We start from the raw sequence: 24,649 nt of genomic DNA on the forward strand, positions 1-24,649 counted from the left end.
CATGGTTCTTAGGCGAGCTAATGCTTCAATAACATGACATGTTATCAACATAAACAGCTAATACTAACTATGTAAACATCTTCATACATAAATAACATCAATATATGTTCCGTAACATCCATCATATCCTCCTTTTAACAAACTGTTTGTACATACAGTACCACTTGAAGATTATGCTTTGTCAGAGAAAACCCTAGTACCCTGCAGTTACGGTATAGAAGTATAGAACACAGATTATGACCATGTCATGAGAGCACAGTATAGAAGTATAGAACACAGATTATGACCATGTCATAAGGGCACAGTATAGAAGCATAGAACACAGATTATGACCATGTTCTTAGAGCAAAGTATAGAAGTATAGAATACAGATTATGACCATGTCATGAGAGCACAGTATAGAAGTATAGAACACAGATTATGACCATGTCATAAGAGCACAGTATAGAAGTATAGAACACAGATTATGACCATGTCATAAGGGCACAGTATAGAAGCATAGAACACAGATTATGACCATGTTCTTAGAGCAAAGTATAGAAGTATAGAATACAAATTATGACCATGTCATGAGAGCACAGTATAGAAGTATAGAACACAGATTATGACCATGCCATAAGAGCACAGTATAGAAGTATAGAACACAGATTATGACCATGTCATAAGAGCACAGTATAGAAGTATAGAACACAGATTATGACCATGCCATAACTCTGTACAGCACAATCCAGGGTGGGGGTCAGGGACAATGTCATCTACATAATGTAATCTATATAATGTGTTGCAGTTCTTTTTGTTTCACTGTAAACACTGTGTTGATGAGTACATGCATACAATAAGCATTCTGTCAGCACACGAAGAAAGAAGTTGTAAAAACAGAGGCCCTTAATTTGCTGCTAATTCAGGTTCACATTACTAAAAGTAGGAAGACCAAGAATGGAAGACAAAATAATATATTTGAGAGGAAGATAGAAACAGCCTGGGGTGGATGAATCTAGGGAGGAGGAGAAGAGGAAGAAGAGGTCGTGTCTTAGTCGTCCGTGTCTTTAACGGTGTTGTCATCTAGGAGGACGTGCCAGCGCTCGATCTTCTTGTCTTTGTTCTTCAGACATTCGTACCAGTGCTTCAGACACTCCCCCTTGGCTGTGATGCCCAGCTGGCACCCTCCTGAAGGGGAGAAGGTTTTTACTTTGAAGTCAGCTTTAAAAGTGCACAATATAGTTTGCTAAACATTGAAAGTACATTCATTCTGCCATCGTTACTGAACTCCCCAATGAAATCGTTGGATTTCTCAACTGACCAATGAAAATGCTGGATTTGCCCCATGTCAGATTCCCAACTCACCAATGAAATCATTGGATGTTCCCATGTCATAGTCCCAGACTGAGATGTCCAGGCTCTTCTTGGCCAGCTCACCATGTTTGATCTCATAGCTGAACTCCTGCAACACAACTTCAGCCATCACACTCCATGCTCAGTGCAAAGACCCAGACCGCCATCACACTCTGTATTAATAAAACAATGGCCTGGAACCTGATATTGTGTTGTTATTGATATATATGAGGGGACATTAACCTCGTTGAACTCTGGGTTCAGCGTCTTCTTTTTTATCTGAGTCTTGTTCTTGGCTTTCTTCCCCATGTCTGGTTTCAGGAAGCTGCAGGTCACAATCACAGGAGAGAGAATCAATCCACATTCAGTCAACCAACCAATCAATCTAGCCATCCGTCCATCCACCTGTCCATCCGTCCATCAAATGTTTAAGGCTGTAGGACAGGGTCATAGAAGAGGAAGGTGAACATCAGCAATCAAGGTAGTTATATATATATATATATATATATATATATATACAGTGGGGAGAACAAGTACTTGATACACTGCAGATTTTGCAGGTTTTCCTACTTACAAAGCATGTAGAGGTCTGTAATTTTTATCATAGGTACACTTCAACTGTGAGAGATGGAATCTAAAACAAAAATCCAGAGAATCACATTGTATGATTTTTAAGTAATTCATTTGCGTTTTATTGCATGACATAAGTATTTGATCACCTACCAACCAGTAAGAATTCCAGTCTTTCTTTAAGAAGCCCTCCTGTTCTCCACTCATTACCTGTATTAACTGCACCTGTTTGAACTCGTAACCTGTATAAAAGACACCTGTCCACACACTCAATCAAACAGACTCCAACCTCTCCACAATGGCCAAGACCAGAGAGCTGTGTAAGGACATCAGGGATAAAATGGTAGACCTGCACAAGGCTGAGATGGGCTACAGGACAATAGGCAAGCAGCTTGGTGAGAAGGCAACAACTGTTGGCGCAATTATTAGAAAATGAAAGAAGTTCAAGATAACGGACAATCACGCTCGGTCTGGGGCTCCATGCAAGATCTCACCTCGTGGGGCATCAATGATCATGAGGAAGGTGAGGGATCAGCCCAGAACTACACAGCAGGACCTGGTCAATGACCTGAAGAGAGCTGGGACCACAGTCGCAAAGAAAATCATTAGTATCACACTACGCCGTCATGGATTAAAATCCTGCAGCGCATGCAAGGTCCCCCTGCTCAAGCCAGCGCATGTCCAGGCCCGTCTGAAGTTTGCCAATGACCATCTGGATGATCCAGAGGAGGAATGGGAGAAGGTCATGTGATCTGATGAGACAAAAATAGAGCTATTGGTCTAAACTCCACTCGCCGTGTTTGGAGGAAGAATAAGGATGAGTACAACCCCAAGAACACCATCCCAACCGTGAAGCATGGTGGTGGAAACATCATTCTTTGGGGATGCTTTTCTGCAAAGGGGACAGGACGACTGCACCGTATTGAGGGGAGGATGGATGGGGCCATGTATCGCGAGATCTTGGCCAACAACCTCCTTCCCCCTGTAAGAGCATTGAAGATGGGTCGTGGCTGGGCCTTCCAGCATGACAATGACCCAAAGCACACAGCCAGGGCAACTAAGGAGTGGTTCCATAAGAAGCATCTCAAGGTCTTGGAGTGGCCTAGCCAGTCTCCAGACCTGAACCCAATAAAACATCGTTGGAGGGAGCTGAAAGTCTGTATTGCCCAGCGACAGCCCCGAAACCTGAAGGATCTGGATAAGGTCTGTATGGAGGAGTGGGCCGAAATCCCTGCTACAAGTGTGTGCAAACCTGGTCAAGAACTATGGGAAACGGGTGATCTCTGTAATTGCAAACAAAGGTTTCTGTACCAAATATTAAGTTCTGCTTTTCAGATGTATCAAATACTTATGTCGTGCAATAAAATCAAATTAATTACTTAAAATCATACAATGTGATTTTCTGGATTTTTGTTTTAGATTCCGTCTCTCACAGTTGAAGTGTACCTATGATAAAAAATGTACAGACCTCTACATGCTTTGTAAGTAGGAAAACCTGCAAAATCGGGAGTGTATCAAATACTTGTTCTCCCCACTGTATATATATATATATATATATATATACAGTGGGGCAAAAAACTATTTAGTCAGCCACCAATTGTGCAAGTTCTCCCACTTAAAAAGATGAGAGAGGCCTGTAATTTTCATCATAGGTACACTTCAACTATGACAGACAAAGTGAGGGAAAAAAATCCAGAAAATCACATTGTAGGATTTTTTATGAATTTATTTGCAAATTATGGTGGAAGATAAGTATTTGGTCAATAACAAAAGTTTATCTCAATACTTTGTTATATACCCTTTGTTGGCAATGACAGAGGTCAAACATTTTGACAGAGGTCAAACATCTTCACAAGGTTTTCACACACTGTTGCTGGTATTTTGGCCCATTCCTCCAAGCAGATCTCCTCTAGAGCAGTGATGTTTTGGGCCTGTTGCTGGGCAACATGGACTTTCAACTCCCTCCAAAGATTTTCTATGGGGTTGAGATCTGGAGACTGGCTAGGCCACTCCAGGACCTTGAAATGCTTCTTACGAAGCCACTCCTTCGTTGCCCAGGCGGTGTGTTTGGGATCATTGTCATGCTGAAAGACCCAGCCACGTTTCATCTTCAATGCCCTTGCTGATGGAAGGAGGTTTTCACTCAAAATCTCACAATACATGACCCCATTCATTTTTTCCTTTACACAGATCAGTTGTCCTGTTCCCTTTTTTGAAAACAGCCCCAAAGCATGATGTTTCCACCCCCATGCTTCACAGTAGGTATGGTGTTCTTTGGATGCAACTCAGCATTCTTTGTCCTCCAAACACGACGAGTTGAGTTAAAAAAAAAAGTTATGACATTCTCCCAATCTTCTTCTGGATCATCCAAATGCTCTCTAGCAAACGTCAGACGGGCCTGGACATGTACTGGCTTAAGCAGAGGGACACGTCTGGCACTGCAGGATTAGAGTCCCTGGCGGCGTAGTGTGTTACTGATGGTAGGCTTTTGTTACTTTGGTCCCAGCTCTCTGCAGGTCATTCATTAGGTCCCCCTGTGTGGTTCTGGGATTTTTGCTCACCGTTCTTGTGACAATTTTGACCCCACGGGGTGAGATCTTGCGTGGAGCCCCAGATCGAGGGAGATTATCAGTGGTCTTGTATGTCTTCCATTTCCTAATAATTGCTCCCACAGTTGATTTCTTGAAACCAAGCTGCTTACCTATTGCAGATTCAGTCTTCCCAGCCTGGTACAGGTCTACAATTTTGTTTCTGGTGTCCTTTGACAGATTTTTGGTCTTGGCCATAGTGGAGTTTGGAGTGTGACTGTTTGAGGTTGTGGACAGGTGTCTTTTATACTGATAACAAGTTCAAACAGGTGCCATTAATACAGGTAACGAGTGGAGGACAGAGGAGCCTCTTAAAGAAGAAATTACAGGTCTGTGAGAGCCAGAAATCTTGCTTGTTTGTAGGTGACTAAATACTTATTTTCCACCATAATTTGCAAATAAATTCATAAAAAATCCTACAATGTGATTTTCTGATTTTTTCTCTCATTTTGTCTGTCATAGTTGAAGTGTACCTATGATGAAAATTACAGGCCTCTCTCATATTTTTAAGTGGAAGAACTTGCACAATTAGTGGCTGACTAAATACTTGTTTGCCCCACTGTATATACAGACAGACAGACAGACAGACAGACAGACAGACAGACAGACAGACAGACAGACAGACAGACAGTGTAGCTAGATTAATAGAACACATACATCTTGACGAAGGGGTCTGAGTATCCATTAGAGTCCATAGCTGCCAGGTGAGCACATCGCACCACTCCCACTATCAGACGACCCTGCTGGGTACTGTAGGTTAGAGAGACCAGGATACGACCCCTCTCCTCTGCATCCTCCTTTACCTGTAGGACACACACACACACAGAAATGTACGCACACACGCACAGACAAGAAGATTTGCAAGTGGATTTACATCCACTACGAGAACATTTTTCTCATATAGATTAACATATCAAAGATTTATGACATGTACAGTATATATAATCCATGCATGTACTGTACAGTGCATTTTATTCTAAAATGGATGAAATTGTTTTTTTCCCTCATCAATCTACACTCAATACCCAATAATGACAAAGCAAAAACAGGTTTAGAAATGTTTGTGTTCCTCAGTATTTGGGAAGTTTCTCCCATTCTTCTCTGCAGATCCTCTCAAGCTCTGTCAGGTTGGATGGGGAGTGTCGCTGCACAGCTATTTTCAGGTCTCTCCAAAGATGTTCGATCGGGTTCAAGTCCGGGCTCTGGCTGGGCCGCGCAAGGACATTCAGAGACTTGTCCCGAAGCCACTCCTGCGCTGTCTTGGCTGTGTGCTTAGGGTTGTTGTCCTGTTGGAAGGTGAACCTTCGCCCCAGTCTGAGGTCCTGAGTGCTCTAGAGCAGGTTCTCTGTATTTGCTCCACTCATCTTTCCCTTGATCCTGACTAATCTCTCAGTCTCTGCTGCTGAAAAACATCCCTACAGCAAGATGGTGCCAGGTTTCCTCCAGACGTGATGCTTGGCATTCAGGCCAAAGAGTTCAATCTTGGTTTCATCATACCAGAGAATCTTGTTTCTCATGGTCTGAGAGTCCTTTAGGTGCCTTTTGGCAAACTCCAAGCGGGCTGTCATGTACCTTTTACTGAGGAGTGGCTTCCGTCTGGCCACTCTACCATAAAGGCCTTAGTGGTGGAGTGCTGCAGAGATGGTTGCCCTTCTGGAAGGTTCTCCCATCTCCACAGAGGAACTCTGGAGCTCTGTCAGAGTGACCATCGTGTTCTTGGTCACCTCCCTGATCAAGGCTGTTCTCCCCTGATTGCTCAGTTTGGCCAGGTGGCGAGTTTTTTAATATTGAGGAATATTTCACTTTCCCTGGTCATAGGAGTAACAACATGAATGAGGCAGAAATAATTCAGTGCGTCTTGAGTTTCGCCATCAGCTGGAAGACTGTGTCCCCTTTTCTCAGCGGAGGGAGGGAGAGTAGAGGGATGGTGAGTTGGGTGAGAGGCAGCCTCACTGATGTCCCCTCCCATCAGATGGAGACCATCAGTCCAATAAAATAAACTAATTATTATGCTCACTCAGCTGTACCTCACAAGTAATACAACAAATGATCTATTACCAGTGTGATCATATACTGAAAATGTTGACATTTCAAAATGGTCTGAGAAGAGCGACATTGGCAGGGCAATTAAAGCATAGCTAATGTGCAGTGGTAATGCATTGGGCCTATAGCCTACTGGACAAACCTCATTGCTACAGAACTGTTTTAATAGGTTAATAGGTTAATGTTGCGTCAGCTTCTGTTTTTTATTTATTTTTTATTTTAAATCTGAGTAGTAGATCTCAGCTTTCTTTTGGACTCAGAAAGTGATCTTGACTCAGAAAAGCTTGGTGACCACTGGACTAGGGAGTTTTTTTTAGGTTAAAATAAACGGAGTAGTGCTAAGCACAGGCAAAATCCCAGAGGAAAACCTGGTTCAGTCTGATTTCCAACAGACACTGGGAGACAAATTCACCTTTCAGTAGGACAATGGAGTTGATTACTGAGAAGACATCGCATGTTCCTGTGTGGCCTAGTTAAAGTTTGGACTTAAATTGGCTTGAACATCTATTGCAATACTTGAAAATGGCTATCTAGCAATGATTAACAGCCATCTTGACAGAGCTTGAATAATTTTTTAAACAATAATGTGCGAATATTGTACAATCCAGGTGTGCAAAGCTCTTAGAGAGCGTTGCCAAAGGTGATTCTAACATGTGTTGACTCAGGGGTGTGAATACGTACTGTATGTAAATGAGATATTTCTCTATTTCATTTTCAATCAACATATTTTGACTTTGTAATTATGGGGCATTGTGTATAGATGGGTGAGAATATGTGTTTATTTAATCCATTGTGATTTTAGGCTGTAACACAAAATGTGGAATAAGTCAATGGGTATGAATACCTTCTAATTGGCACTGTACGTGATGTCATCTGAGTTATGTAATGTGTGGCCAACTCTGGGTGCAAGGTATTCTGACAGTAAAACTAATTCCCTTCGGGAATATAGAACAGGGCCACAGGTCACAGTAGAAACAGAGATAAATATTATAAAGGTGGCTGGTGGCACCTTAACTGGGGAGGACGGGTTCATAATAATGGAATGAATGGAACGGTATTGACACATCACACACATGGTTTCCTTGTGTTTAATACCATTCGATTCACTTCAATCCAGTCACTATTATGAGCCGTCCTCCCCTCAACAGCCTCCTATCCTTGAAAGGTATTTAACTCGTGGAGACAACAATAGATAGCAAGGCAAGGAAGCCTAACGGGTGCAGAAAAAGTTCCTACTAAACTCAATGGAAATGAATAATACATATGATGTCAGCATTCAGCTACAATTTTGTTCCTTCGCCGGAGTTACAGGCGTAAATCTTAGGCGTGAACGTGAAGTGTGAATCCTGAGTGTAAATCCTGTCTCAGGTGAGTCCTACCTCCTCCTCGTAGAGAGCCATGCCCCGGGCTGAGCCTCCTGTTCCTGCCTTCTTCACCTGGGAGAGGGGGGGGGAAGCAAAGGGGGAGAGTGGGGGTGAAATCACTTATATCATGATTATTAACAGTTGCATCCACAATGCAAAGGTTACAACTGTCTCCGGACCTGGATGCGTGCCCTCACAGACACACACTGTTGTAGTTCCTACCTGGACCACCCTCTCTAGACACACACTGTTGTAGTTCCTACCTGGACCACCCTCTCTAGACACACACTGTTGTAGTTCCTACCCGGACCACCCTCTCTAGACACATACTGTTGTAGTTCCTACCCGGACCACCCTCTCTAGACACATACTGTTGTAGTTCTTACCTGGACCACCCTCTCCAGACACATACTGTTGTAGTTCCTACCTGGACCACCCTCTCTAGACACACACTGTTGTAGTTCCTACCCGGACCACCCTCTCTAGACACATACTGTTGTAGTTCCTACCCGGACCACCCTCTCTAGACACATACTGTTGTAGTTCTTACCTGGACCACCCTCTCCAGACACATACTGTTGTAGTTCCTACCTGGACCACCCTCTCTAGACACAAACTGTTGTAGTTCCTACCTGGACCACCCTCTCTAGACACAAACTGTTGTAGTTCCTACCTGGACCACCCTCTCTAGACACACACTGTTGTAGTTCCTACCTGGACCACCCTCTCTAGACACACACTGTTGTAGTTCCTACCTGGACCACCCTCTCCAGACACACACTGTTGTAGTTCCTACCTGGACCACCCTCTCTAGACACACACTGTTGTAGTTCCTACCTGGACCACCCTCTCTAGACACACACTGTTGTAGTTCCTACCTGGACCACCCTCTCTAGACACACACTGTTGTAGTTCCTACCTGGACCACCCTCTCCAGACACACACTGTTGTAGTTCCTACCTGGACCACCCTCTCTAGACACACCTGTTGTAGTTCCTACCTGGACCACCCTCTCTAGACACACACTGTTGTAGTTCCTACCTGGACCACCCTCTCTAGACACACACTGTTGTAGTTCCTACCTGGACCACCCTCTCCAGACACACACTGTTGTAGTTCCTACCTGGACCACCCTCTCTAGACACACACTGTTGTAGTTCCTACCTGGACCACCCTCTCTAGACACATACTGTTGTAGTTCCTACCTGGACCACCCTCTCTAGACACACACTGTTGTAGTTCCTACCTGGACCACTCTCTCTAGACACACACTGTTGTAGTTCCTACCTGGACCACTCTCTCTAGACACATACTGTTGTAAATCCTACCTGGACCACCCTCTCTAGACACAAACTGTTGTAGTTCCTACCTGGACCACCCTCTCTAGACACACACTGTTGTAGTTCCTACCTGGACCACCCTCTCTAGACACACACTGTTGTAGTTCCTACCTGGACCACCCTCTCTAGACACACACTGTTGTAGTTCCTACCTGGACCACCCTCTCTAGACACACACTGTTGTAGTTCCTACCTGGACCACCCTCTCTAGACACACACTGTTGTAGTTCCTACCTGGACCACCTACCTCCACCCTCTAGACACAAACTGTTGTAGTTCCTACCTGGACCACCCTCTCTAGACACAAACTGTTGTAGTTCCTACCTGGACCACCCTCTCTAGACACACACTGTTGTAGTTCCTACCTGGACCACCCTCTCTAGACACACACTGTTGTAGTTCCTACCTGGACCACCCTCTCCAGACACACTGTTGTAGTTCCTACCTGAACCACCCTCTCTAGACACACACTGTGTGTAGTTCCTACCTGGACCACCCTCTCTAGACACACACTGTTGTAGTTCCTACCTGGACCACCCTCTCTAGACTCACACTGTTGTAGTTCCTACCTGGACCACCCTCTCTAGACACACACTGTTGTAGTTCCTACCTGGACCACCCTCTCTAGACACACACTGTTGTAGTTCCTACCTGGACCACCCTCTCCAGACACACACTGTTGTAGTTCCTACCTGGACCACCCTCTCTAGACACACACTGTTGTAGTTTCTACCTGGACCACCCTCTCTAGACACATACTGTTGTAGTTCCTACCTGGACAACCCTCTCTAGACACACACTGTTGTAGTTTCTACCTGGACCACCCTCTCTAGACACACACTGTTGTAGTTCCTACCTGGACCACCCTCTCTAGACACATACTGTTGTAGTTCCTACCTGGACCACCCTCTCTAGACACACACTGTTGTAGTTCCTACCTGGACCACCCTCTCCAGACACACACTGTTGTAGTTTCTACCTGGACCACCCTCTCACACACTGTTGTAGTTTCTACACCACTGACACATACTGTTGTAGTTCCTACCTGGACCACCCTCTCTAGACACATACTGTTGTAGTTCCTACCTGGACAACCCTCTCTAGACACACACTGTTGTAGTTCCTACCTGGACCACCCTCTCTAGACACAAACTGTTGTAGTTCCTACCTGGACCACCCTCTCTAGACACACACTGTTGTAGTTCCTACCTGGACCACCCTCTCTAGACACACACTGTTGTAGTTCCTACCTGGACCACCCTCTCTAGACACACACTGTTGTAGTTCCTACCTGGACCACCCTCTCCAGACACACACTGTTGTAGTTCCTACCTGGACCACCCTCTCTAGACACACACTGTTGTAGTTCCTACCTGGACCACCCTCTCTAGACACACACTGTTGTAGTTCCTACCTGGACCACCCTCTCTAGACTCACACTGTTGTAGTTCCTACCTGGACCACCCTCTCTAGACACACACTGTTGTAGTTCCTACCTGGACCACCCTCTCTAGACACACACTGTTGTAGTTCCTACCTGGACCACCCTCTCCAGACACACACTGTTGTAGTTCCTACCTGAACCACCCTCTCTAGACACACACTGTTGTAGTTCCTACCTGGACCACCCTCTCTAGACACACACTGTTGTAGTTCCTACCTGGACCACCCTCTCTAGACTCACACTGTTGTAGTTCCTACCTGGACCACCCTCTCTAGACACACACTGTTGTAGTTCCTACCTGGACCACCCTCTCCAGACACACACTGTTGTAGTTCCTACCTGGACCACCCTCTCTAGACACACACTGTTGTAGTTCCTACCTGGACCACCCTCTCTAGACACACACTGTTGTAGTTCCTACCTGGACCACCCTCTCCAGACACACACTGTTGTAGTTCCTACCTGACCACCCTCTCTAGACACACACTGTTGTAGTTCCTACCTGGACCACCCTCTCTAGACACACACTGTTGTAGTTCCTACCTGGACCACCCTCTCTAGACTCACACTGTTGTAGTTCCTACCTGGACCACCCTCTCTAGACACACTGTTGTAGTTCCTACCTGGACCACCCTCTCTAGACACACACTGTTGTAGTTCCTACCTGGACCACCCTCTCCAGACACACACTGTTGTAGTTCCTACCTGGACCACCCTCTCTAGACACACACTGTTGTAGTTTCTACCTGGACCACCCTCTCTAGACACATACTGTTGTAGTTCCTACCTGGACAACCCTCTCTAGACACAGACACACACTGTTGTAGTTTCCTACCTGGACCACCCTCTCTAGACACACACTGTTGTAGTTCCTACCTGGACCACCCTCTCACATAGAGTTCCTACCTGGACCACTGTTGTAGTTCCTACCTGGACCACCCTCTCCAGACACACACTGTTGTAGTTCCTACCTGGACCACCCTCTCTAGACACACACTGTTGTAGTTTCTACCTGGACCACCCTCTCTAGACACATACTGTTGTAGTTCCTACCTGGACCACCCTCTCTAGACACACACTGTTGTAGTTCCTACCTGGACCACCCTCTCTAGACACAAACTGTTGTAGTTCCTACCTGGACCACCCTCTCCAGACACACACTGTTGTAGTTCCTACCTGGACCACCCTCTCTAGACACACACTGTTGTAGTTCCTACCTGGACCACCCTCTCTAGACACACACTGTTGTAGTTCCTACCTGGACCACCCTCTCCAGACACACACTGTTGTAGTTCCTACCTGGACCACCCTCTCTAGACACACACTGTTGTAGTTCCTACCTGGACCACCCTCTCTAGACACACACTGTTGTAGTTCCTACCTGGACCACCCTCTCTAGACACACACTGTTGTAGTTCCTACCTGGACCACCCTCTCTAGACACACACTGTTGTAGTTCCTACCTGGACCACCCTCTCTAGACACACACTGTTGTAGTTCCTACCTGGACCACCCTCCAGACACACACTGTTGTAGTTCCTACCTGGACCACCCTCTCTAGACACACACTGTTGTAGTTTCTACCTGGACCACCCTCTCTAGACACATACTGTTGTAGTTCCTACCTGGACCACTCTCTCTAGACACACACTGTTGTAGTTCCTATCTGGACCACCCTCTCTAGACACACACTGTTGTAGTTCCTACCTGGACCACCCTCTCCAGACACACACTGTTGTAGTTCCTACCTGGACCACCCTCTCCAGACACACACTGTTGTAGTTCCTACCTGGACCACCCTCTCCAGACACACACTGTTGTAGTTCCTACCTGGACCACCCTCTCTAGACCACCCTCTCTAGACACACACTGTTGTAGTTCCTACCTGGACCACCCTCTCTAGACACACACTGTTGTAGTTCCTACCTGGACCACCCTCTCCAGACACACACTGTTGTAGTTCCTACCTGGACCACCCTTTCTAGACACACACTGTTGTAGTTTCTACCTGGACCACCCTCTCTAGACACATACTGTTGTAGTTCCTACCTGGACCACTCTCTCTAGACACACACTGTTGTAGTTCCTACCTGGACCACCCTCTCTAGACACACACTGTTGTAGTTTCTACCTGGACCACCCTCTCTAGACACACACTGTTGTAGTTCCTACCTGGACCACCCTCTCTAGACACACACTGTTGTAGTTTCTACCTGGACCACCCTCTCTAGACACATACTGTTGTAGTTCCTACCTGGACCACCCTCTCTAGACACATACTGTTGTAGTTCCTACCTGGACCACCCTCTCTAGACACACACTGTTGTAGTTCCTACCTGGACCACCCTCTCCAGACACACACTGTTGTAGTTCCTACCTGGACCACCCTCTCCAGACACACACTGTTGTAGTTCCTACCTGGACCACCCTCTCCAGACACACACTGTAGTTCTTCTTCTGGTTGGCTTTGAGTTTCTTCAGAGCAACACGCGTCTCTCCGATGAACTCATTGTGCCCAAACTTGTCCATATCACTCACTGACAGCCTGGAAGCAGGAAGAGGAGTTATATTCTCTTTTTAAAATTTTTTTTTTTACATCGTTTTGTATCATCACCAAAGAGTTTTTATTCTCTTGGTTCCCTTTAGCCTAGGGAAATCTAACTGATGTAAATGGAGAGCCAGGGAACTAAACTAGGCCAATATCAACGTAAACGTTTTCATTTCAGATGACCCAGTGGGTGACACACATACAGAGGTGTTATGTGGTATGGGCGAGCCTGCCTGTATTTACCGCAGCGTTTTGCGCTGCATGTCGTCGTCAGTGATACCGTGGTACACCAGAGTCTCATTCCACACTGGGTTCAGAGTGCCCTTCAGTGTCTTAGTACGCAGCTTGTTAGACTGTGGAGACGGGGAGAGAGGAGAGGGGGGAACAGGGAGAGGGGGGAGAGAGAAATAGAGCAGAAGACAGGGAGACAGATGGAGAGGGAGAGAGAGACAGAGAGACCCCACAGAGCCCCACGACAGCAACACAATTAGTCCCAACCAAAATAATGAGAAAACAAAAAGATGATTACTTGACACGTTGGAAAGAATTAACAAGAAAACTGAGCAAACTAGAATGCTATTTGGCCCAGAGAGTACACAGTGGCAGAGTATCTGGCCACTGTGACTGACCCAAAATGAAGGAATGTACAGACTGAGTGAGCAAAGCCTCGTTATTGATAAAGGCCACCTATTTGCACATCATTACAACACTGTATATAGACATAATATGACATTTGAAATGTCTTTATTCTCTTGGAACTTCTGTGAGTGATACAAGTCTGTGTCAACAGGCAGCAGAAACAGGCCTACTACAACCAGAAGTGTTGGAAGTTACCTTACTGGCTCCAGGTAAGAGGTGCAGCTTGACGTAAGGGTCTGCTAGGCCATTAGAGTCCATCGGCTTTAGGCCCTGAGAGAGAGAGAGAGAGAGAGAGAGAGAGCAGAAGATTAGAAATAGAGAATATCAACCTAACGATGAACCATTCAAGCATGTCACTGAAGCTAGTGGTGTGTGTGTATACCTTTGCTTTGACTATATTGCAGTGCAGCGCGTTGTTCTCCTGTTCATAATGCAGAGTGAACTCCAGTAACCCCAGGGTGGCTGATGCGGACAGAACAAAAGAACATCATGCTCAGATTGGTTCCTACAACCAACACACACACACACACACACACAGAGAGAGAGACAGAGACAGAGAGACAGAGAGACAGAAAGACAGAGAGAGAGAGAGAGAGAGAGAGATACAGAGAGACAGAGAGACAGAGAGAGAGAGAGAGAGAGAGAGAGAGAGAGAGAGAGAGAGACAGAGAGAGAGAGAGAGAGAGAGAGAGAGAGAGAGAGACAGAGAGAGAGAGAGAGAGAGAGAGACAGAGACAGAGAGACAGAGAGACAGAGAGAGAGAATAACAGAATAGAGAGGAAGCGTGTATGTGTGTGCATTAGAATATGTGTTTCATATGGTTGGTCTACAATGTCCCTGCTTGGGAACCAAATTTCCCAGTGGGCTAATAAAGACTGATGGTGACTGTATGCACACGGTATGTAGAGGGTCGTGCTTAGTGACAAGGTAGAGGAAGTCATCAAATGTCTGAAGTGACTGAAATCAATAAAAAGGAACATGTGTTATCGAAGGACACACACTTACTGGATTCATCAGAGTCATATTCGTTGTCATCGTCCTCGACAGGAGCGGGGGCTGGGCGTGCTGCCAGGGTGGGTTTGGGGGCAGGAGTGGGTTTCTCCTCCCCGACTGGAGTTGGGGCTCTATCCTCCCTCTGGTGAGGGTGTCTGCTCTCCTCGGGCGCATGGGCTGAGGTAGAGAAACGCCGCTATTTAGTCAGTCTCAAGTAGTGAGTAGAAGGGATTATGCATCTGAGCGGTTGGCGGTAACAGGTAGGTAAACAAAATCAAAGCAGTTATTATCCATTGACTGCTTTTAGGGTGGGTAAGGAAAAACATGTCATTTTGTCATTTGGGCGAGCTGACCCTACAATCGTACCCTGTGGTGTGACTGAGTCAGCTGGAGCTGGCGTGTTCTCTCTCCCCCTGGCTGTGGGAGGTCTGGAGCCTAACTTAGACTGGTTCTTCACCATCTCTTCCTGCACCGCAACGCCCCCTAGTGTCTGAGCAGAGCTATACCCCTCTGGGTCCTGTTGCTCTGAGCTGGAGTATGGGGGCTCATCGGTGGGCTCTGAGACAAGATCGGAGAGAGGAAGATGACATGTTGAAATACCCAACAAGCTTTTGCATGTACCTCTCATGCAAATCCAACGAGTCGTGAAATCTTAATGCTTGTTTCCACTGCTCACCTTGGTTCTCTGTGTTGGAGCAGCAGTCACCCTGCTGCTCCTGCTGCTCTGTGCAGTTCTTTGCACCAGCGTCTGGCTGGTAGATGGGCTGGGTCTGGATATGGGCATAGGGCTGGGTACTGGGCTGGTGATGGGTGGGGTTCAGGGTACGGGGACTCTCTCTACCTGTCCCTCTGGGCCTGGAGATGGGCAGGGGAGCAGGGAGGACCTTCTGGGGTTGGCCCTTAAAGAACCACGCTCCAGAACGCTTCAACATCTAGACATGGAGAGAGAGATGGAGAGACAGAGAGAAAGAGAGGGAGAGGAAGAGATGTAGAGAGAGAGGGGGGAGGGGAGAGACAGAGAAAGAGAACATTTGATGGAGAGAGCGAGATTGAGATGGAGTGAGAGAGGAGGGGTAGCGTGCTTAGCAGATGAGTTATCTCACATTGGACTGACAGGTAGGGCCATTTAATTAAAGGTTCCCTGGGGAGCGGTTTCACCGAACACAGGGTCAGCACTAAACAATACTGTGAAACGGGGTGACTAAGCCAACCCAAAAAATAAAGTGCGAGTGTGATTAAGTCTGAACAGCTGAACCCTTCTCTCCTCCATACATTTTGATTGTGATGGGACAAACAAACAGTCTTTTCTAATTATTTATTAACATGAAGGCGTATTCGTGGAGTATACATTAAAACAACATTTGTTTTGGTCTTCAACCTATAGTTTCTCTATCATTCCACCCCTCCTTTCCTCTCTCCATCTCTCTCTCTCTATTTCCCCCTCCTCTCTCACCTCTTTGTGCTCGCTGCAGATCCTACAGACCCACACAGGACATGACGACGGGCTGTTGTTCTGAATCCCACACTTACTGCACATATGCTGCGAGCAGAAACACACACATACACACACTTACTTAAACCAGAGTTATTTTTATGATACACTCAATGAAAGAAAAGGTGCTATCTAGAACCTGAAAGGGTTCTTCGGCTCTACCAATAGGAGAACCCTTTGAAGAACCCTTTTTTGCTTCCAGGTAGAACCCTATTGGGTTCCGTGTAGAACCCTTTCCCCCCGGAGGGTTAAACATGGAACCCAAAAGAGTTCTACCTGGAACCAAAAAGGGTTCTACCTGGAACCAAAAGGGTTCTCCTATGGGGACAGCTAAAGAACCCTTTTGGAACCCCTTTTTTTCTGAGAGTGTAGGACAAATGTAGGCACAGTTTGGGAGCTAGACAAAGAGAGCGACAGAAAGGATTTAGGAGCACATACCAGACTACTGACAGAATCAGCTCTGCTCAAAGCAACATGAAGACCTACAGGACTTGGACCTCTGATAACTGTCCAGACTCTCTACATAGCTCTATTATGTGTGCTAGTTACCTTCTTGCAGTGGGAACAGAGTACGGAGTTGACTCCCTGCTGGCCAAACGTCTCTCCACACAGCAGACAGCGAGAGTGACCATCTCCACATGCTGTCTTCTTCATACTGTCCAACCTAGTGGCAAAACGCCTGCAGAACACGAACACGAACACGAACACACACACACACACACACACACACACACACACACACACAGTAAATACACGCAACACACACACACACAGTAAATACACGCAACACACGTCAGACTGCCAGACTCACCATCTGGCCATGCTGTCTTTTGTCCAGACAGGTCGCCAACCACATAGAGTGGAGAGATCAAACACACACACACAGTTTTGTCTCTTTCTCATTTTTGCCCCCCCCCCCTCTCTCTCTCTCTGTCTCACCCGATCCTCTCCTGCTCCATGGCCTCCATGGTCTCAGCCCGAGCCAGAACACTGTTGATGATCTCCTTCTCTTCGTCTGTTAGCTCCACTTCCTGAGGACCTCCTCCTCCATGGCCTCCACTGTGCCGGTGCATCCTGCTGACTGACCTGACAGACAGAGACAGGACACACACTTACAACGTCATACACACACACACATCAGGAGAGACACACCTGCACAGACACTTACAGACCTAACATGCACAAATCCAAGGACAAACACACATCAGAGGACACGGCACACTCAAATGTAGAAAAGTCAACTGTCGCCTCTGGAGTGATGTGTACTCTAGGTTCAATACTACCGAGTAGTACTCAGGGCTCAATACCCCGCTACTAGTAACTGAACATGCCTCTAGATGTTTTCACTGAACAGGCAACAGAGGCACACAACATTATCATCGGCTAGATTAGAACACTGTCGCGTAGGATACAGCAGGGGACCCCTCGCAGCAGGGGACCCCTCGCAGCAGGGGACGCCCCGCAGCAGGGGACCCCCGCAGACCCCTCGCAGCAGGGGACCCCCCAGGGGACGCCCCTGCCGAGCAGGGGGACCCCCAGCAGGGGACCCCGCCCGACCCCTCGCAGCAGGGGACCCCCGCAGCAGGGGACCCCAGCAGGGGACCCCCCGCAGCAGGGGACGCCCTGCCAGGGGGACCCCTCGCAGCAGCAGGGGACCCCCCAGCAGGGGACGCCCGACCCCTCGCAGCAGGGGACCCCTCGCCGACCCCTCGCAGCAGGGGACGCCCCGCCGACCCCTCGCAGCAGGGGACCCCCCCGACCCCTCGCAGCAGGGGACCCCCCGACCCCTCGCAGCAGGGGACCCCCGACCCCCGCCAGACCCCTCGCAGCAGGGGACCCCGCCCGACCCCTCGCAGCAGGGGACCCCCGCCAGCAGGGGGACGCCCGGCCGACCCCTCGCAGCAGGGGGACCCCCGCCGACCCCTCGCAGCAGGGGACCCCTCCCTCGCAGCAGGGGACCCCTCGCAGCAGGGGACCCCCGCCAGGGGACGACCCCCCTCGCAGCAGGGGACCCCCCCAGCAGGGGACGCCCTGCCCCCCTCGCAGCAGGGGACCCCCGCCGACCCCTCGCAGCAGGGGACCCCTCGCCGACCCCTCGCAGCAGGGGACGCCCCGCCGACCCCTCGCAGCAGGGGACCCCCCGCCCGACCCCCTCGCAGCAGGGGACCCCCGCAGCAGGGGACCCCCCGCCGACCCCTCGCAGCAGGGGACCCCCGCCCCCCTCGCAGCAGGGGGACCCCAGCACCCCTCGCAGCAGGGGACCCCCGCAGCAGGGGACCCCGCCGACCCCTCGCAGCAGGGGACCCCCGCCGACCCCCGCAGCAGGGGACCCCGCCCGACCCCTCGCAGCAGGGGACCCCCGCCGACCCCTCGCAGCAGGGGACCCCCGCCGACCCCGCAGCAGGGGACCCCCGCCCGACCCCTCGCAGCAGGGGACCCCTCGCCCGACCCCTCGCAGCAGGGGACCCCCATCGCCGACCCCTCGCAGCAGGGGACCCCGCCGACCCCTCGCAGCAGGGGACCCCCGCAGCAGGGGACCCCCGACCCTCGCAGCAGGGGGACCCCTCGCAGCAGGGGACCCCCGCAGCAGGGACGACCCCTCGCAGCAGGGGACCCCCGCCGACCCCCTCGCAGCAGGGGACCCCCCCACCCCTCGCAGCAGGGGACCCCCGCCCGACCCCTCGCAGCCCCCCGCAGCAGGGGACCCCCCCGACCCCTCGCAGCAGGGGACCCCCCGCCGACCCCTCGCAGCAGGGGACCCCTCGCAGCAGGGGACCCCCCGCCGACCCCTCGCAGCAGGGGACCCCTCGCCCGACCCCTCGCAGCAGGGGGACCCCCGCCCGACCCCTCGCAGCAGGGGACCCCCAGCCCCCCCTCGCAGCAGGGGACCCCGCAGCAGGGGACCCCCGCCGACCCCCGCAGCAGGGACCCCGCAGCAGGGGACCCCCGACCCCTCGCAGCAGGGGACCCCCCCCTCGCAGCCCCTCGCCAGGGGACCCCTCGCAGCAGGGGACCCCCGCCGACCCCCTCGCAGCAGGGGACCCCCCCCGCCGACCCCTCGCAGCAGGGGACCCCCCGCCGACCCCTCGCAGCAGGGGACCCCCCCGACCCCCTCGCAGCAGGGGACCCCCGCCGACCCCTCGCAGCAGGGGACCCCCGCCCGACCCCTCGCAGCACCCCCCCGCAGCAGGGGACCCCCCCCTCGCAGCAGGGGACCCCCCCCAGGGGAACCCCCCCTCGCAGCAGGGGACCCCCGGGGACCCCTCGCAGCAGGGGACCCCGCCGACCCTCGCAGCCCCCCGCCGACCCCTCGCAGCAGGGGACCCCCCCGACCCCTCGCAGCAGGGGACCCCCGCAGCAGGGGACCCCCGCCGACCCCTCGCAGCAGGGGACCCCCGCCGACCCCTCGCAGCAGGGGACCCCGCCCGACCCCTCGCAGCAGGGGACCCCCGCAGCAGGACCCCTCCCTCGCAGCAGGGGACCCCCGCCGACCCCTCGCAGCAGGGGACCCCCGCCCCCCCGCCGACCCAGGGGGGACCCCTCGCAGCAGGGGACCCCCGCCGACCCCTCGCAGCAGGGGACCCCCCCCCGACCCCTCGCAGCAGGGGACCCCCCACCCGACCCCTCGCAGCAGGGGACCCCCGCAGCAGGGGACCCCTCGCAGCAGGGGACCCCTCGCCGGGGACCCCCGCCGACCCCTCGCAGCAGGGGACCCGCAGCCCCCCCGCCGACCCCTCGCAGCAGGGGACCCCCCGCCGACCCCTCGCAGCAGGGGACCCCTCGCCGACCCCTCGCAGCAGGGGACGCCCCGCCGACCCCTCGCAGCAGGGGACCCCTCGCAGCAGGGGACCCCCCGCCGACCCCTCGCAGCAGGGGACCCCCGCCGACCCCTCGCAGCAGGGGACCCCCCCGCCCGACCCCTCGCAGCAGGGGGACCCCCCGACCCTCGCAGCAGGGGACCCCCCCGACCCCTCGCAGCAGGGGACCCCCCCGACCCCTCGCAGCAGGGGACCCCTCGCCGACCCCTCGCAGCAGGGGACCCCCCGCAGCCGGGGACCCCGACCCCTCGCAGCAGGGGACCCCTCGCAGCAGGGGCAGGGGACCCCCGCCGACCCCTCGCAGCAGGGGACCCCCGCCGACCCCTCGCAGCAGGGGACCCCCGCCGACCCCCTCGACCCCTCGCAGCAGGGGGGACCCCCGCCGACCCCCTCGCAGCAGGGGACCCCCCGCCGACCCCTCGCAGCAGGGGACCCCCGCCGACCCTCGCAGCAGGGGACCCCCCTCGCACCCCTCGCCGACCCCTCGCAGGGGGACCCCCGCAGCAGGGGACCCCTCGGGGACCCCCCCCGCAGCAGGGGACCCCGCCGACCCCTCGCAGCAGGGGGACCCCCGCCGACCCCTCGCAGCAGGGGACCCCCGCCGACCCCCTCGCAGCAGGGGACCCCCGCAGCAGGGGACCCCCCCCGACCCCTCGCAGCAGGGGACCCCCGCCGACCCCTCGCAGCAGGGGGACCCCCGCCCCCTCGCAGGGGACCCCCGCCGACCCCCTCGCAGGGGACCCCGACCCCCCCTCGCAGCAGGGGACCCCCCCTGCCGACCCCGCAGCAGGGGACCCCCCGCCGACCCCGCAGCAGGGGACCCCCGCACCCCTCGCAGCAGGGACCCCCGCCCGACCCCTCGCAGCAGGGGACCCCCGCCGACCCCTCGCAGCAGGGGACCCCCGCCGACCCCTCGCAGCAGGGGACGCCCCCGACCCCTCGCAGCAGGGGACCCCCCAGGGGACCCCTCGACCCCCTCGCAGCAGGGGACCCCCGCCGACCCCTCGCAGCAGGGGACCCCCCGCAGCAGGGGACGCCCCGCCGACCCCTCGCAGCAGGGGACCCCCCGCCGACCCCTCGCAGCAGGGGACCCCCGCCGACCCCTCGCAGCAGGGGACCCCCCTCGCCGACCCCTCGCAGCAGGGGACCCCCCGCCGACCCCTCGCAGCAGGGGACCCCGCAGCAGGGGACCCCCGCCCGACCCCTCGCAGCAGGGGACCCCTCGCCCGACCCTCGCAGCAGGGGACCCCCATCGACCCCTCGCAGCAGGGGACCCCCGCCGACCCCTCGCAGCAGGGGACCCCCCGCCGACCCCTCGCAGCAGGGCCGCAGCAGGGGACCCCCGCAGCAGGGGACCCCCGCCGACCCCTCGCAGCAGGGGACCCCCCAGCAGGGGACCCCCGCCGACCCCTCGCAGCAGGGGACCCCTCGCAGCAGGGGACCCCCTCGCAGCAGGGGACGCCCCGCCGACCCCTCGCAGCAGGGGACCCCCCGCCGACCCCTCGCAGCAGGGGACCCCCCGCCGACCCCTCGCAGCAGGGGACCCCCGCCGACCCCTCGCAGCAGGGGACCCCGCCAACCCCTCCCCCCCCCATCGACCCCTCGCAGCAGGGGACCCCCCCGACCCCTCGCAGCAGGGGACCCTCGCCCCCTCGCAGCAGGGGACCCCCGCCGACCCCTCGCAGCAGGGGACCCCCGCCGACCCCTCGCAGCAGGGGACCCCCGCCGACCCCTCGCAGCAGGGGACCCCCGCCGACCCCTCGCAGCAGGGGACCCCCCCCCCCGCCGACCCCTCGCAGCAGGGGACCCCCGCCGACCCCTCGCAGCAGGGGACCCCCGCCGACCCCTCGCAGCAGGGGACCCCCGCGACCCCCTCGCAGCAGGGGACCCCCGCCGACCCCTCGCAGCAGGGGACCCCCGCAGGGGACCCCCGCCCGACCCCTCGCAGCAGGGGACCCCCGCCGACCCCTCCCCCGCAGCAGCAGGGGACCCCCGCCGACCCCTCGCAGCAGGGGACCCCTCGCAGCAGGGGACCCCCATCGCAGCAGGGGACCCCCGCCGACCCCTCGCAGCAGGGGACCCCCGCCCCCCTCGCCAGGGGACCCCCGACCCCTCGCAGCAGGGGACCCCCCGCGACCCCTCGCAGCAGGGGACCCCCGCAGCAGGGGACCCCCGCCCCCCGACCCCTCGCAGCAGGGGACCCCCCTCGCAGCAGGGGACCCCCGCCCGACCCCTCGCAGCAGGGGACCCCCGCAGCAGGGGACCCCTCGCAGCAGGGGACCCCCGCCGACCCCTCGCCAGGGGACCCCTCCGCAGCAGGGGGACCCCCGCCCGACCCCTCGCAGCAGGGGACCCCCGCCGACCCCTCGCAGCAGGGGACCCCCGCCCGACCCCCCCTCGCAGCAGGGGACCCCCCGCCAGGGGACCCCCGCCGACCCCTCGCAGCAGCACCAGGGGACCCCCGCCGACCCCTCGCAGCAGGGGACCCCCCGCCGACCCCTCGCAGCAGGGGACCCCCATCCCCCTCGCAGCAGGGGACCCCCGCCGACCCCTCGCAGCAGGGGACCCCCGCCCGACCCCTCGCAGCAGGGGACCCCCGGGGACCCCCTCGCAGCAGGGGACCCCCGCCGACCCCTCGCAGCAGGGGACCCCCGACCCTCGCAGCCCCCTCGCCGACCCTCGCAGCAGGGGACCCCCCCGCCCCCCCGCCCCTCGCAGCAGGGGACCCCCGCCAGGGGGGACCTCGCAGCAGGGGACCCCGACCCCCGCCGCAGGGGACGCCCCATCGACCCCTCGCAGCAGGGGACCCCCGCCCGACCCCTCGCAGCAGGGGGACCCCCGCCGACCCCTCGCAGCAGGGGACCCCCTCGCAGCAGGGGACCCCCGCCCAGGGGACCCCTCGCAGCAGGGGACCCCCCCGACCCCTCGAGCCCCCTCAGCAGGGGACCCCCGGACCCCTCGCAGCAGGGGACCCCCCGCCGACCCCTCGCAGCAGGGGACCCCCGCCGACCCCTCGCAGCAGGGGACCCCGCCGACCCCTCGCAGCAGGGGACCCCTCGCAGCAGGGGACCCCCCGCCGACCCCTCGCAGCAGGGGACCCCCCGCCGACCCCTCGCAGCAGGGGACCCCCCGCCGACCCCTCGCAGCAGGGGACCCCTCGCAGCAGGGGACGCCCCGCCGACCCCTCGCAGTTTGGGAACTATTGCTTTAGATCAATGTTTCTCAATCCTGGCCCTACCACTACACACCTGATTCAAGTCAAAGGCTTGATGAGGAGTTGATTAGTTGAAGGAAGTGTGTGAGTGGTACAGTAGGGCAAAAACAAAAATGGCACCCTTTGGGTCCCAGGACCAGGATTGAGAAACAGGGGTCTAAACGACTATTGAGCAGACAGGACTGGTGCTACCCTGGTTTTGAACTGAAGAACTGCTGTACCAAATGTCTTGGGCTGGGAGAGGTAACAGAAATTAGTGGTAGGTGGGTACTTTGCTTCTGTAATAGTTGGGGAAACATTGGTACTGAACCCTGACCTGTTCACCGGACGTGCTGTTTCGACCCCCCCCTTCTCCCCTCTCTCTGCCGCACCTGCTGTCTCAACCTTTGAATGCTTGGCTATGAAAAGCCAACTGACATTTACTCCTGAGGTGTTGACCTGTTGCACCCTCTACAACCACTGTGATTATTATTTGACCCTGCTGGTCATCTATGAATGTTTGAACATTTTGAAGAACGATCTGGCCTTAATGGTCACGTTACTCTTATACTCTCCACCCAGCACAGCCAGAAGAGGACTGGCCAGCCCTCAGAGCCTGGTTCCTCTCCACTCAGCACAGCCAGAAGAGGACTGGCCAGCCCTCAGAGCCTGGTTCCTCTCTACCCAGCACAGCCAGAAGAGGACTGGCCAGCCCTCAGAGCCTGGTTCCTCTCTACCCAGCACAGCCAGAAGAGGAATGGCCAGCCCTCAGAGCCTGGTTCCTCTCTACCCAGCACAGCCAGAAGAGGACTGGCCAGCCCTCAGAGCCTGGTTCCTCTCTAGGTCTCTTCCTAGGTTCCTGTCTTTTTAGGGAGTTGTTCCTAGCCACCGTGCTTCTACATCTGCATTTCTTGCACTTTGGGGTTTTAGGCTGGGTATTTGTATAAACACTTTGTGACAACTGCTGATGTTAAAAGGGCTTTATAAATACATTTGATTGAATGATTGATACGGTGTGTGTTCATTTAAGTATACAGGATATCTACAATATAGCCATCAGCATAACTGATATCAAAGCATCACCAAGCTGTTTGCCCTGCCTCTTTTCCACTTTGTTAGCTCTCTCTCAATTCAATTTAAGGGCTTTTATTGGCATGGGAAACATATCTCTCTCTTTCTCGCTCTCGCGCTCACTCTCCCCCCCATCTCTCTCTTCAGCCCTTTCTATCCTTTCATAATGTTCTCTCCCTGATGATTGGAAATGTCAGGGGTTGCCGTGACAGCG

At 54.3% G+C, this 24,649-nt stretch overlaps 2 protein-coding genes across 2 annotated transcripts in view; one reads left to right on the forward strand and one right to left on the reverse strand.

Moving 5' to 3' along the window:
- Window positions 1-1,030: 1,030 nt before the first annotated feature.
- Window positions 1,031-24,649, reverse strand: part of LOC115128947 (rabphilin-3A-like) — a 46,256-nt gene continuing 22,637 nt past the window's right edge. Inside the window, exons 2-16 of the mRNA XM_065017575.1 lie at window positions 17,293-17,439; window positions 16,903-17,032; window positions 16,315-16,401; window positions 15,538-15,793; window positions 15,228-15,419; window positions 14,874-15,038; window positions 14,251-14,330; window positions 14,064-14,138; window positions 13,473-13,582; window positions 13,100-13,226; window positions 7,913-7,969; window positions 5,148-5,293; window positions 1,576-1,657; window positions 1,345-1,441; window positions 1,031-1,167 (exon numbers count right to left, since the gene is read on the reverse strand). Coding sequence (XP_064873647.1) covers window positions 1,031-1,167; window positions 1,345-1,441; window positions 1,576-1,657; window positions 5,148-5,293; window positions 7,913-7,969; window positions 13,100-13,226; window positions 13,473-13,582; window positions 14,064-14,138; window positions 14,251-14,330; window positions 14,874-15,038; window positions 15,228-15,419; window positions 15,538-15,793; window positions 16,315-16,401; window positions 16,903-17,032; window positions 17,293-17,426 — 1,875 coding nt within the window. The 5' untranslated portion in view covers window positions 17,427-17,439. The remainder of the gene's footprint in view (window positions 1,168-1,344; window positions 1,442-1,575; window positions 1,658-5,147; window positions 5,294-7,912; window positions 7,970-13,099; window positions 13,227-13,472; window positions 13,583-14,063; window positions 14,139-14,250; window positions 14,331-14,873; window positions 15,039-15,227; window positions 15,420-15,537; window positions 15,794-16,314; window positions 16,402-16,902; window positions 17,033-17,292; window positions 17,440-24,649) is intronic.
- The window catches only part of LOC135571515 (collagen alpha-1(III) chain-like), an 18,506-nt gene continuing 11,387 nt past the window's right edge, over window positions 17,531-24,649 (forward strand). Inside the window, exons 1-8 of the mRNA XM_065018113.1 lie at window positions 17,531-17,581; window positions 17,761-19,416; window positions 19,476-20,149; window positions 20,227-21,280; window positions 21,343-21,463; window positions 22,028-22,345; window positions 22,387-23,189; window positions 23,293-23,361. Of these exons, the coding sequence (XP_064874185.1) occupies window positions 17,531-17,581; window positions 17,761-19,416; window positions 19,476-20,149; window positions 20,227-21,280; window positions 21,343-21,463; window positions 22,028-22,345; window positions 22,387-23,189; window positions 23,293-23,361 (4,746 nt within the window). The remainder of the gene's footprint in view (window positions 17,582-17,760; window positions 19,417-19,475; window positions 20,150-20,226; window positions 21,281-21,342; window positions 21,464-22,027; window positions 22,346-22,386; window positions 23,190-23,292; window positions 23,362-24,649) is intronic.

The sequence above is a fragment of the Oncorhynchus nerka genome, linkage group LG4, assembly GCF_034236695.1.
Source record: "Oncorhynchus nerka isolate Pitt River linkage group LG4, Oner_Uvic_2.0, whole genome shotgun sequence".
NCBI classification, from domain to species: Eukaryota; Metazoa; Chordata; class Actinopteri; order Salmoniformes; family Salmonidae; genus Oncorhynchus; species Oncorhynchus nerka.